The sequence below is a fragment of the Panthera uncia genome, unplaced genomic scaffold, assembly GCF_023721935.1.
Source record: "Panthera uncia isolate 11264 unplaced genomic scaffold, Puncia_PCG_1.0 HiC_scaffold_1375, whole genome shotgun sequence".
Lineage (NCBI taxonomy): Eukaryota > Metazoa > Chordata > Mammalia > Carnivora > Felidae > Panthera > Panthera uncia.
In genome coordinates, this window is record NW_026058003.1 from 24,895 (window position 1) to 38,444 (window position 13,550).

At 38.4% G+C, this 13,550-nt stretch overlaps 1 protein-coding gene across 1 annotated transcript in view; it reads left to right on the forward strand.

Annotated features, from left to right (window-relative positions):
* LOC125916981 (sushi, von Willebrand factor type A, EGF and pentraxin domain-containing protein 1) overlaps positions 1-13,550 on the forward strand; it is a 97,364-nt gene that overhangs the window by 21,877 nt on the left and 61,937 nt on the right. The window contains exons 10-17 of the mRNA XM_049623242.1: positions 1,629-1,790; positions 2,196-2,287; positions 3,359-3,455; positions 5,332-5,445; positions 6,495-6,608; positions 7,411-7,612; positions 10,881-11,038; positions 11,892-12,093. Coding sequence (XP_049479199.1) covers positions 1,629-1,790; positions 2,196-2,287; positions 3,359-3,455; positions 5,332-5,445; positions 6,495-6,608; positions 7,411-7,612; positions 10,881-11,038; positions 11,892-12,093 — 1,141 coding nt within the window. The remainder of the gene's footprint in view (positions 1-1,628; positions 1,791-2,195; positions 2,288-3,358; positions 3,456-5,331; positions 5,446-6,494; positions 6,609-7,410; positions 7,613-10,880; positions 11,039-11,891; positions 12,094-13,550) is intronic.

A 13,550-nucleotide genomic window follows, 5' to 3' on the forward strand; every position in this document is an offset into this window, starting at 1 on the left:
AGATACTTACAATTTAAAGTTTTAATATAACAAATGTATTGAGAATATTTGTTTCTAAATAAGCATTAATATCTATGATATCTTCTGCCATCTCTTGATTTGATTCCTGACTTTTTGTCAGAGGGTGTGTAAAGGAGCACTTTTGCAAAAGATGTGACTGGCTGTTTCTGCTTAAAAACTTTGACCTAAACCTCTTGAGATGACCGCAAATGCTTTATTGCTTATTTAATGTTTATTGTCATACCAATAAAAAAGAGATGTCATTACCCAGAATATCCTGCTCCGTTGAGCCTCAAGTGCATTTCTAAATTTTTCAGTCATATTGCTAGTTATTTCTGCCGTACTGATTTTTATTAACAAAAACCCAAAACCTAAATGGAAAGTATGCTGAGATTCCCCAAAGCTACTTCCTTGTGTTCTTCTATATTTAAATTTATGCAGACACGTCTTGATAATTTTAGTGGTTTCCTCAGTTTGTAATGGTTTTAGGACTCATGCACATGACACCAGTCAGTTCACATAAGAACATGCTCTGGATGAATTCATCTTTGGGTCACAATCTAAAATCCCAACCCAAAGATTTAGTCGTGGCTAGTCTGCCCCATCTTCCCTCTGCCAAATGCAACCAAAATTTATTGAAGAAAATGCAAGTTCATGTCATATTTGAAGCTATTTCTTGTTTGGTTACCGTCCCACCAATTAGCAAGATTTGGATAAATGGCAATATTCAACTGGATGTTGTTTATAAAAAGCATGTCTAACACAAAATGACATTAAGAGGTTTAAAAGTAAAAAAAAAAAAAAAAAAAAGACCCTTCCCCATAAATACCATAAATCATGGATAACTATACAGGAGAAATAAAATATCTAATAACATGAAAAAAGCAACTTAAATCATCATCAAAATGTAAATTCAAATAACAGTGCAATTCCATTTTCACTTTCAAATTGAAAAAATACTTAAGTGATCATTATCAGTAGTGATGAGTGCGTAGTAAGAGCAATTCCATACACTACTGATGGGGCTGTAAGTTAGAATCTTTTTTATGTATTTATTTTGTTAAGGATTTGACATTCTGTATTAATGGCTTTACATTTTCCATTATCTTTAGATCTATAGATTCAACGACTCAAATTCAGCTGTTCAGATTCAACTATTATCCCAAGGAAATAATCAGAGCTGTATACATAAGTTTATGTAGCAAATTTCACATCAGCAATATTTATAATAGCTAACAAAGAAAAGCAACCTAAATGGCCAGTAGTAGAGGAAATGTTAGATCGTTTATGGTCTGTCAATGGCATATAATATTTTTCTTTTCTTAAAAACCATGCTGGTTAGCAAGTTGGAGGATGATTTGGGAAATGCTTAGGATATAATGTAAAGTAGAAAAATCAGAATACAATATTACAAGGTCAATTCAAATTTTTATTGAGTTAATGTGTGTTGTTAAGAGAGGGGGGAAACAACAGAATGTTTGGGTGATAGCATAGTGCAAGCAGTAGATATGTGCAAGAGAATATTTTCACAATTCAGTAGCTTTCTTACGACTGAAGGTTGATGTACTTCTTTTCAAAATAGAGCATGTTGCTTCCGACTCACAAATGCTTTGTTTTTACCCGTGCAGTACCTTGTCCAGTAGGAGAATTCTCTCGTTCTGGATTAGCACCCTGTTACCCGTGTCCTCGAGACTACTACCAACCCAATCCAGGGAAGTCCTTCTGCTTATCTTGTCCCTTTTATGGAACTACAGCCTCCTCCGGTGCCGGATCGATCACCGACTGCTCCAGTAAGAAAATACACTTCATTTCTTACGTAATCGCGCATGTTGGAGACTTGTGTTTGTCTTGTGGTAGCCGTGATTCCGAATATTACTATTCTCAGTGGATGTAGGTGTCGGGACTTGCTAAATTGTCCTTTGGGGGGCTTTTTGATGACAGTGACTCAAAGATTCTTATTTTGGGAGCATTGAACTTGATAACTTCCACATCTCTCTCTAAGAGTCTAGGATTTAGTTATATATGCCATCCAACTGTATGGTCTCTTTTTTACTGTTACTAAAACAAAATATGTGTGACTTTACCCACTTTGATAACCAGAATATTGACTATCATATTTAGGTAGAGTCTACTTACTGGCAATATCTACGGCACACTAATTGGAAAATCTAATGTTTTCTTATTAATCTTATTAGGTTTTAGTTCAACTTTCTCAGCAGCAGAGGAAAGTGTAGTGCCCCTTACTTCTCCTGGACATATCAAAAAGAACTATGAAGTCAGCAGTCAGGCAAGTCCCTTTTATACTTCTAGAATCTTCTCCAGTGGAATGTTTGGAAAACATGATGTCATTTTACATGCCACACTCGGGGAAATTGCCAGATTTGAAACCTTAAGTAATCGTCTCATGGATATTGTCAATGAATAATAGTATTTACTTGTGACTTCTAATAAGAACTTTAAAAAATGCAGTATCAGAAATTCTGAGTACCAAAAATTGGGAATTTTCCCCAGCAATGTCTGGCATCGAGAATGTGTGGGTAAGGGGAACCTCTAAATTCACTAATAACTAATACTTATCACAAGCATAACCCATCATTTGAGTAAGGGGCATTTGGTTTAGCCAAAGGCCTTTTTTCTGATTGGCAGGAAGAGTTACTCAACTTTCATGAAAATTAGTTAAAATTTTTGTCAGAGAAAAAAAGAGATTGTTTATTGGAATAAGGTATAGTTTTTTAAAAATTAAGAGATAGAGCTCATGAACATAACTAGATAAATTGTTTGGTAGATTTAGCCATTACTCTGAATAGACCTTGCCCAATGTCATGATAAATTCTTTGGCTCTAAGTATTTTTAAGGAGGATACTAAGGTTGTATTTCTTATTTCAAGTTTCTGCAGTCTCGTCCAAACTTGTCAGGGCTTCATAAGCCACATTTGAAACTGAGCCCAGCAGACATAGAAATTTGTAGTAATAACCAGAGAAGTGACTACCAACCCTGGAGAAGTATTAGAATCCTCTGGCCAAATTTAAAACACAATGATGCACAGATCCCCAACCTCCAGAGGTTCTGATTTAGCTGGTCTGGGTGGGAGCCCTATCCTGTGTACTTTTAAAACACCTCAGATGGTTTCTAACATGAAGGCAGCATTTGAAAACACTAGAACATCACTTAAGGATAATATATATCATATATGTCCAACGTGGCAGGCACCAACATGATGCAGGCAACAGTCCAGCTAGCATTGCGTGAACTCACCCAGAAACAGGAACCTAACACTGCAAACATCAAACTCCCTAGTCAGGATTGCTTTGAAGTGATTGTTTTGTCTCTGATAGATTTCTTTTTTGCCACCCGGTAGGTTTTCCATGAATGTTTTTTAAACCCTTGCCATAATAGTGGAACCTGCCAACAGCTTGGGCGTGGTTATGTTTGTCTCTGTCCATCTGGATATACAGGTAACATAGAGGAATGCAACTTTTAATATACGTTTCGAATGAAATCATTGTGACTTGCATATCAGACTCTGGGACACTAAAAATAAACCCTGTGAGATACATTAGACTGTATCAATGCACAAAAATTTGATTAGGCTTGATAAACCAAGGTGAAAAAAGTGCATAAATTACAAATTACAGTTTTCTTTGCACATTTTGGAGGAAGAATAACGAATCATCTTCTCTATGAAAAAGTTACATCATAACTCACAATTTAAATAGGAATGCAGTTTCAGAGGCCATGGCCAAGGCTCCATTCTAACACAAATTAAATGTATGATATTCAACATAGAACAATTTGTCCAGCATAAACATCTTTAAACAAACTCCAGTTTCTCTCATTGGCCTCACACTAGTGGAAGTTTTTGTGAATAGCTGTGATTTGTTGCTTTGTCTTTCTGGAAGCTATGCCTGGAAAAACAATATGGCTTTGAACTTGATTACGCAGGAATTATGTAAGAATTATGTTTTCTTGCACTTTGAGTTGCATTCTAGTTCAGTCCAGAAATACAGTTTTTGAGAGGGAAGTGAACTATATCTTAAAATTATAATTTATTTAAAATAGTTTGCTATTTCCTCCTAGAAATGTAGTTTTTGCATTTTTCCCCACTTTTATGAAGCCAACATAAAATATCTTTTCAATGAGGAAAATGGTATTGAAATAAAAGAATTCACCACAAAATGAACAAAAGGAAAGTTGGAAAACAACGTAGCCCAGGCCTATCAAGAATATGGCATTCCAGGGGCGCCTGGGTGGCTCAGTCGGTTAAGCGTCCGACTTCGGCTCAGGTCACGATCTCACGGTTCGTGAGTTCGAGCCCCGCGTCGGGCTCTGGGCTGATGGCTCAGAGCCTGGAGCCTGCTTCTGATTCTGTGTCTCCCTCTCTCTCTGCCCCTCCCCTATTCATGCTCTGTCTCTCTCTGTTTCAAAAATAAATAAACGTTAAAAAAAAGAAAATTAAAAAAAAAAAAGAATATGGCATTCCACTTATTTCAACTTGGGTGTATGTGTGTGTGTGTGTGTGTGTGTGTGTGTGTGTGTTTCAATTTTCACAAAAATTTTGTCCCAACATTCCATAAGAAATAATGGATCTTATCCTAGAATTTTATAAGTGAGTGGTGGTTGAGCAAGGGTGTAATATAGAACAGTGGTTCTCAAATTTTAATGTGCATCGGAATCATTTGGAGGGCTTCTTAAAACACAGAGTCCTGGACCCTAACCCAGAATTTCTGATTTCAGTAGATCGAGGGAAGTTTTGATCATTTGCATTTCTGTCTCATTCCCAGGTAATTGCTTATGCTATTGGTCCAGGGACCATTTTGAGACCCAGTGGTGTAGAGGAAGAACACGGGTTTCTGGCAGAGCTAGCCCACCGATAGCTTGTGTGCATCCTATGGAAAGATGTATCCTCACTCTAGAACACCTGGTATAGGAGCTGAGATCTGGCAAGACTTGGCCCCACCCCCTCTTCTCAGCCAGTGGTCTTGGTGGAAAGTATATATGACTCTGTGCTTTTCACTTTGGAGTTAAGCTAATTTCTGACTCCATTTTATGCTCCCAGGTCTTCCCCCTCACCCTTCCCACCACCAACCTCTAACTTGGGATTTTCTATCTTTTATGTATTTTTATAAGGATATCTTAAATCTCTTTAGAAAGAGGCAGTGCTTTCATTAAATACTTAACTAGACAGTAGCACTTAAGGAATATTGCCCTTTTCTTCATCACCACCGCTCCCTATAAATTCAGATGATTGAGAGAATTGTCTTTAAATGATCATGGTTCTGTTTCTGTTAATCCTTCCTTTGATTGTCCTTCAGTGTTTGGTTTCCATTTTAGGCTTAAAGTGTGAAACAGACATTGATGAATGCAGCTCACTGCCATGTCTCAACGGTGGAATTTGTAAAGACCTAGTTGGGCAGTTCGTTTGTGAATGCCCATCTGGTTACACAGGTAAGAGGAGAGTTTGCTGTCTTTACAGTATAAACATTGAAATCATTGAAATTTCATTGCTGGAAATCAAGACCACAAATAGCATCTTACACCTGTTTGAATGGCTATCATCAAAAGACAGGAGGTAACAGTCTTGGCAAGCACATGGAGAAGAGGGAGCCTTTCTTGGTGGGAATGTAAACTGGTGCAGCCTCTAATGGAAAAGAGTATGGAGGTTCCTCAAAAACTTAAAAATAGAACTACTGTATGATTCAGCAATTCCACTGCTGGGTATCTATCCAAAGGAAATGAAGTCACTGTCTGGAAAATTTGTTCATTGTAGCATTGTTCACAATAGCCAAGATATGGAAGGAAGCTTAAGTGTATCTCAAGGGATGAATGGATAAATAAAAGGCGATCGATTTATATGTAGTGGAGTGTTACTCAGCCACAAAAAAAAGGAAATCCTGCCATTTGCAATAACACGGACAAAAATGGAGGGCATATGCTAAATGAGATAAGTTGGACAGAACAAGACATACTGTATGATCTCACTCATATATGGAATCTAAAAAAGTCAAACTCACAGAAACGGAGTGTCAAATAGTAGTTTCCAGGGGCTGGGTGTGGGGTTATCATATATGTCATTTAAGGGTACAAACCTACAACTACTAGATAAATAAGTCATGTTTAAGGACTCGGGGAATAAATTCAACAGAGAGGTGAACAACTAACAAATAATATAAAGTTTTTAAAGCAGATCACACTTATCATCCTAACTATAAATAAATATAAAAATAAATAAATAAGCAAGATATTCACGGTCATCATTTTCCGTCCTATGCTGAAAATACCAGATTTCCTGCTAGAAATGTTTTGCAATAAGTAGAATGGAAGAAAACATTTTACTGCAATATATTTGGCAAAGAGCAACAATTTTTCACAACTATATTAGCCACAATTTCTGATTCTTCTGTTCTTACACCTGAATGGCTTGCTTGATTGAAAACTATCAGTCTTAAATTCCTTTCAGGTTTTCTCTGGGTAAAATATTCTGTTATTCTCTGCAGGTCAACTATGTGAAGAAAATATAAATGAGTGTAACTCTAGTCCTTGTCTAAATAAAGGAACCTGCATCGATGGCTTAGATGGCTATCACTGCACCTGTGTGAAAGGATACACAGGTAAGATGTTTCCATTTTTCCTTCATTGTCTCAAAGTCCTGCAAAGCACCACAAGGTACTACATTTTTTTTTAACATTATGCTATGTTAACATTGACTTTCTGATTTTGTAACTGTGCTATTATTATCTAAGCAAAAGTCCTTTGAGGAAATTCACCCTGAAGTATTTCAGGGTAAAAAGGCATCAAGGGTGCAATTTAGTTTCAAACAGTTTAGAAAAATGTGTGTGTGTGTGTGTGTGTGTGTGCACGCATATGTATGTGTGTGTAAAGGGAGACACGGAGACAGAGAGAGAGAGAAGACCAGAGTTTTATGCTAAGATAAACATTCAAGAAGGAACCGGAAATAAATTGTATAAGATCGTATTGCAAATTGATGCTAAATAAAATGATGTAGTATATATAATTTATAAAGAGAAATTTCCAGAAAAATGACCAGTGAAGGAAAAGGGCAAGGTCAAAGAAACAGTAAAATTTTGAACTAAATTTGCTAGTTTTATCTTTTAACATGATCTCAATTAGATGTCCCTTACTAATGTTAGCTTCAGAAAGTTCTAAGATAAAAAGAAGATTACCAAAAAAAAAAAAAGAAAAAAGAATGCTTAAATGACTTACAAAAGCCAAAGCTCATTCAGGAGTGGATCTCAAAGCAGTGTGACAGGCCAGTAGTTCTAACAGCTTCCCTTCCAGGAAGGGAATCTCCTGCTTCCTTCAGGAGCAGCATCCTCCAAGGAGTCAACACTTTGATCATGGTTTCGAGAAGGTTAACATTTGGGCTCTTTCCTCGTCCTCTTCCATCCCCAGGCCTGCACTGTGAAACAGAAGTCAATGAATGCCAGCCAAGCCCATGCTTAAATAATGCCGTCTGTGAAGATCAGGTCGGGGGATTCTTGTGCAAATGCCCTCCTGGGTTTTTGGGTACCCGATGTGAAAAAAACATGGATGAGTGTCTCAGCCAACCGTGCAAAAATGGAGCTACCTGTAAAGACGGTGCCAGTAGCTTCAGGTAAAGCCCTAAGTCTGGTGCTTTGCACTATTTTCATTTTCTTAACCATTCAGTCATTCTGCAGTCTTTACCGAGTATTGCTGTGAGTCCCGAGTCAGACCTTCCCTAATTCTAGCCCAAGAATAGACTACAGTAGACTCTCCCCACCACCTGAGGTTCTGACTCACTAAGTCTGGGGTAGAGTCTAGGCAACCTGTATATTTTAAGTTCCCCTGTGATTCCAATGCACAGCCAGACTTGGAAACCACCATTCTATACTTGGGAGGTCAAAAGATCAAAGGAAACAGAGTAACACAGAAGCGAATACCCGAAGCACGAGACAAAACCTCATTTTTAAATGTTTTATATTTTAGCTGGAGGTTTTACACTAGCTAAAGTCAAAAGAAATTGTGCAATCATGCTGTCACAGGGCCAATCGACAGTCTCTGTGGTTTTCAAACATTTTTTTTTAGTTCGTAACCCTTGCTTCATAAGAAATCTAATATGAATGTAAACAAGTAAAAAAAAATAAATAAAAACCAAACTTTTGTGTTCGGAAACAGTAGTATTTGTAGAGAAGAAACACTTTGTCTTCCTGAGGCAGCTCTTGGGGTGCCAGTGGAGTATCGTTTGAAAACCAACACTCTCCTTCATCGTGATCAAGTCTGCCCTATTTCATCCTGTTACCCACGCAGGGTGTGTGCCTTCTGTAGTACAAATACAAAAAACAGAACTCGTCTTACTTGCAGAATCTTAGGAAACTTTATTGTCCTCAACATGCCACTGTCTCTGTAAGTTTATAAAAGTTAAAAGAAAAAAACACTCTACCCCAATTCCAGCATTTCCCAGTCCTCTTCTGGTTCAGCACCACCCACCCCCTTGTTACTGTCCCCCAACAAAATAGCCAGGGCACTATCCAGAAGAAATAGGAAGCAAATTCTGCCAGTGAGACTTTCACTCTTTATGTGGAAATGAAATCTTATCAGTGTAGCTTCATCTTTCACAGGCTGTTTACATCTTCTGGCATATAGTGCCTACCCATAGGAAATGAGAAATTTCCAGATAAACACAGAGTTCTAAAGTCTCCCCAGCATCAAAAACAATTGCTGATTACCAAATCTGTATAAATCCTAGATAGAGGAAAGGTGAAGGTAAACTCTCCTAATTCCAAGGAAATGTTAGTTGTCACCACAGTGAACCCGTTTCACAGACAAGGATATTGGACTGCCGTGATGATGTCAAACATGGGCAGATAAAGAGGAGTGAAATTCTAGCCAAAATAGATTTATTGCCAAATGGAGAGAACTCCGTAAAGATTCCCCCCCCACCCCGCCACAGTTCCAACTGACATTTTTTCTTAAACCCTGAAACACCATTTATTCTTAGAGGTCCCCGTGTTAACTAACAATGTTAACTATCATGTATTGGACTGATCGTTTTTAATTAAATATTTCAGACATACAGAAGGTTACCAAGAACAATAAAAGTCACACACTCATCACAGCAATTATCAAACCTTAGCATTTTGTCATATTTAATTCACATCTTTTGGGTTTTTTTTAATGTTTATGTATGTATGTATGTATGTATTTATTTATTTATTTATTTTTTATTTATTTAGAGAGCATGCGTGAACAGGGGAGAGGCAGAAAGAGGGAGAGAGAGAATTTCAAGCAGGCTCCACGCTGTCAGCACAGAGCTCGACACAGGGCTCAATCTCATGAACTGTGAGATCATGACCTGAGTTGAAATCAACAGTTGGATGCTTAACCGATGGAGCCACCCAGGGGCCCCCACATCTTTTATTTTAAAGAAATACCTTCTGAAGATAGTTTTGGAGTCCCTTCAATACACACACACACACACACACACACACACACACTCCTCTTTTTCCTCAATAGTAACCACTATTCTGAAGTTGGTGAATATTTTTCTCATTCAGATTTCATTTTTTACCACATAAATAGTATATAGTATAATTTTACATATTACATAATTGGTATTATACTATACATATCCTTTTGCAATTTAGGTTTTGTTTTCACTCAACATTATGTGTTGTCAAGGTTGATACATTTGGCTCTAGTTTATTTATTTTAACTGCTGATTAGTATTCCAGTGAATGATTATACCATGGTTTATTTTCCCATTCTCCTTTTCATAAATATTTAAAATAATGCTTATGAACATTCATTACATGTGTCCTTGTGCACTGGTGCAGTGATTTCCTGGAGCACATTAAGTAGAAATGGATATACAGACTATGGGAATGCAAACTCTCAACTTCCCTTGACAATCCCAAATTGTATTTCTACTCACTATATGAGATTTCCCATTTCATGACACCTATATCAGCATTTGACATTACCAAATATATTTTCCATTCTGACAGGTTTAAATGATTTGTTGCATACCACAGAGACCGTATGGCATGATGATTAAGAACAAGGCACTAGATTGAGTTTAAAATCCTATTCCAGAGGCGCCTGGGTGGCTCAGTTGGTTAAGCGTCTGACTTCAGTTCAGGTCATGATCTCACAGTTTGTGGGTTCCAGCCCCACATCAGGCTCTGTGCTGACACCTCAGAGCCTGGAGCCTGCTTCCAATTCTGTGTCTCCCTCTGTCTGCCCCTGCCCCCCGCTCACACTCTGTCTCTCAAAAAATAAATAAATAAATAAAAACTTTTAAAATGATATTAATTAATTAATGAATTAAAAATGATACTCCATTGTTTAATAACAAGGGAACTTGGGCAGATCAACCTCTCTGAGCCAGTTTACTCGTCTGTAAAAGGGGAATGATAATAATGCTACTTCATTAAACCAGTAAAGACTGGTTTAATGTATATAAAGGCTTTAGAATGCTACGTGAACTTTTTATATTTTTTCCTAGCACTTCTATGGGGAGAGAACTCCCAGTGTGTACATAATACTTCAACTGGATCAGACCTACTTCCTACACTATTTTTGCTACTACAACACTCCAAATATATGTTGTCTTAAAGAGGTTTAATCAAAGGAACTGAAAAAATAAAGGTGACTAACAAAGTATTGTTTTTACGTGGAACATGTTTCAGCATTTCAGAGTATTTTACCCAATTTATTTAAACTAAAAACAAACAAAACCCAATTCACCCATTTCTGCCATCCCACCTCCACTCTGGCAACCACCCATCTGTTCTCTGTATCTATGAGTTTCAGTTTTCAAAGGCTTTTGAGACAATATTGTCATAGATGGGAGACTTCTTCTGATGCCTTTCTATGTGTTAGTAACATTTTGTTTCTTTCAGGTGCCAATGTGCAACAGGCTTCACGGGGCCATTCTGTGAATTAAACATCAATGAATGTCATTCTAACCCATGTAGAAATCAGGCCACCTGTGTGGATGAATTAAACTCATACAGTTGTAAATGTCGGCCAGGATTTTCAGGCAGCAGGTGTGAAATAGGTATATATGAACTCAGTGTTACTCATAACAGCACTAAAATTATTGATATCATAAAAGTGTCCATTTTTACCTGTTCCAAGCACTATCTACATACCATAACCTATGCTAAGCATTTTGAATTTACTTAATCTTCATAGCCATCCAGCAGATGAGGTAATATTCTCCCCCATGGCAAAGGTGAGGAAACTGAAGCTTAACGGGGAAATAGAGAAAATGGAACATAGTAGAACTCTTCACATTCTACATGTTTAGAAAGGACGCTTGATTTAGGAGGACTTGGTTTCAGAGTCCGTGGACACGAATGAGAATCGGTGCCGAGCAGCTTTCTCGGGATGCTGGAGTCTCTTAGCTGTAGAACTTTTGTTTTGTTGGGTGTGGTATGCAGGATTGGGGCAGAGCTGAATTGTTCATGAACTAGGGAAGAACTAGGGGCTTGAGTAGAGGCGGAATGTGGCCCTTGCAGTTATCCCTCCTCCTCTCCTGCAGCATCAATTACCCCGTTCTGCGGAGTCATCCCGTCAGCATATAGACATGCCTTAGTGTCTCTAAGTAAATGCCAGCTTTACTGACTTCCCAATTCCACCTCTCCTTCTAGCTATTCCCTATTTCTCTGCTTCCTGACACTACTGAGTGCTCTCCCTATCTTAGATACCCACTGATTATTTTATTTAAAAGAACGTGTTCTATATTTTATAAATAATATATATTTAATGTTGAAACTGCTTCTCAGATCATCATATTTACTGAAACGGGCTGCTTTGACAATAGTATTACATGATCTGCTGATCACCTTAGACAGTTGAAAAATGCCTCCCAAGTGCCACGGGCCACACACTTTTCTTATTTGTTGCAGACCAGTCTTCAGGTTTTAACCTGGATTTTGAAGTTTCGGGGATCTATGGCTACGCCATGCTAGATGGGGTGCTTCCACCTCTCCATGCTGTAACCTGCACCTTCTGGATGAAATCCTCTGACACCACTAACTATGGGACACCGATCTCCTATGCAGTTGAGAATGGCAGTGACAACACCTTCCTCCTGACCGATTATAATGGGTAAGCAAAACCATCAGGAAAGCCATACTCTGGATCTTATCCCGGCACCAGGTAGAACTGACACTGGGGATGGGGGACAGAGGAACAAGGGGGTCAGGTGCTCCAGCAGGACAGCAGAGTGACAATAATCAAATAGAACATTTGGGCAAGTTCTGTAAGAAAGTTTCAGGGATAGTACCTTCTGCATGTATTATGTTTTGCTCTTTTCTGAGTATCACTTCATTTGATCTTCATAGTGACCTGAGGAACTCATTTTACAGGTAGCAAAACAAAGTTTCAGAAGGACTAAATGATTCGCCCAAAATCTTACACCTTGGGAGTGGAAGAGCTAAGTCTCAGACTCTGACTCTTAACACTGACACTCTTTCTTTCACATATCAGAGCCTCTGTGGGTGGAAGGATTTCGGTGACATTACTGACCCATGTGAGACACGTATATTGAATATGAATCCACCTACAAGTTCAGGTGTACAAAATGATATTTCTTTATTTCCTTTTGGATCAATTAATTCCAACTGCAGGGCCCCATCTCTCTGGGCTGTCAGAAAGGCCATCCTCAGCTGTCTCTGCCTTCTTTTTCTATTGAGCACTTCCCTACCTTAGATTTTTGCAGATTGTCAAAACCCCACAGAGCTGTGTTAAAGAGCCACAGACTTGGCCAGGACTTTTTTCATCGGTCCTTTGTCCACACTGCTCTCCACTGAGCTGTGAACTGCCCCAGCTTCCATGGCTCCTTCAGAATCACAGCTCTTTGCTGCGTGGAATCCTTACCTTCAATCTAGACAGATTCTGTGGTGTCCTTTCTCTGTCTGATCCTCTCAAATTTCTGTCCTGTTGCTACTGAGCAGGTTGCCGGCCCCACAGAGCTCCCTTCCCTCTCAGTCCATGGGACGCTCACTATTCTGGTGGAAATCGCCCTGTCCTCAAACCCTATTCTTCTTAGTGGACCTGAACTTTCAGAAACAAAATCCAAGGTATTTGCAAAAAAAAAAAAAACAAAACTCTCCTGAGTTAAAATACATATAAAGAGAGAATCTGTTACCCCCTTGAATAGCAGAAGGAAAAGGGGAAAACACAAAGGGAAAACAATTAATATTATAAAGATACCATTTTTTTCCACAAACGTCTTTAAATAGGGACTAAGAAGATGCAGAAAGAGATATTTAACGGATTCTTATCTTCCTTATGAGTTTTCCCTAATTTTTTCTTTTTCTCCAATTGCTTTTGAAGATAGTGTACTTTAAGCTGCTTATTATCTTTGACATTCCCCAAAGTGACATGGTTGTTGGAACCCTCTTGTAGTTGGTCACCTTTGTTTAGTGCCAATTATGCTTTCTTTTGGAGCGACATACGTTGTCTGCCCTGTGACAGCTTCAGCAGCCCAGAGACAGAACTTCTTTCTGAGAGTCATCTGAAGCTTGTTCCTGGTCTTAGGAACATCCATTCAGAAGGAAGGA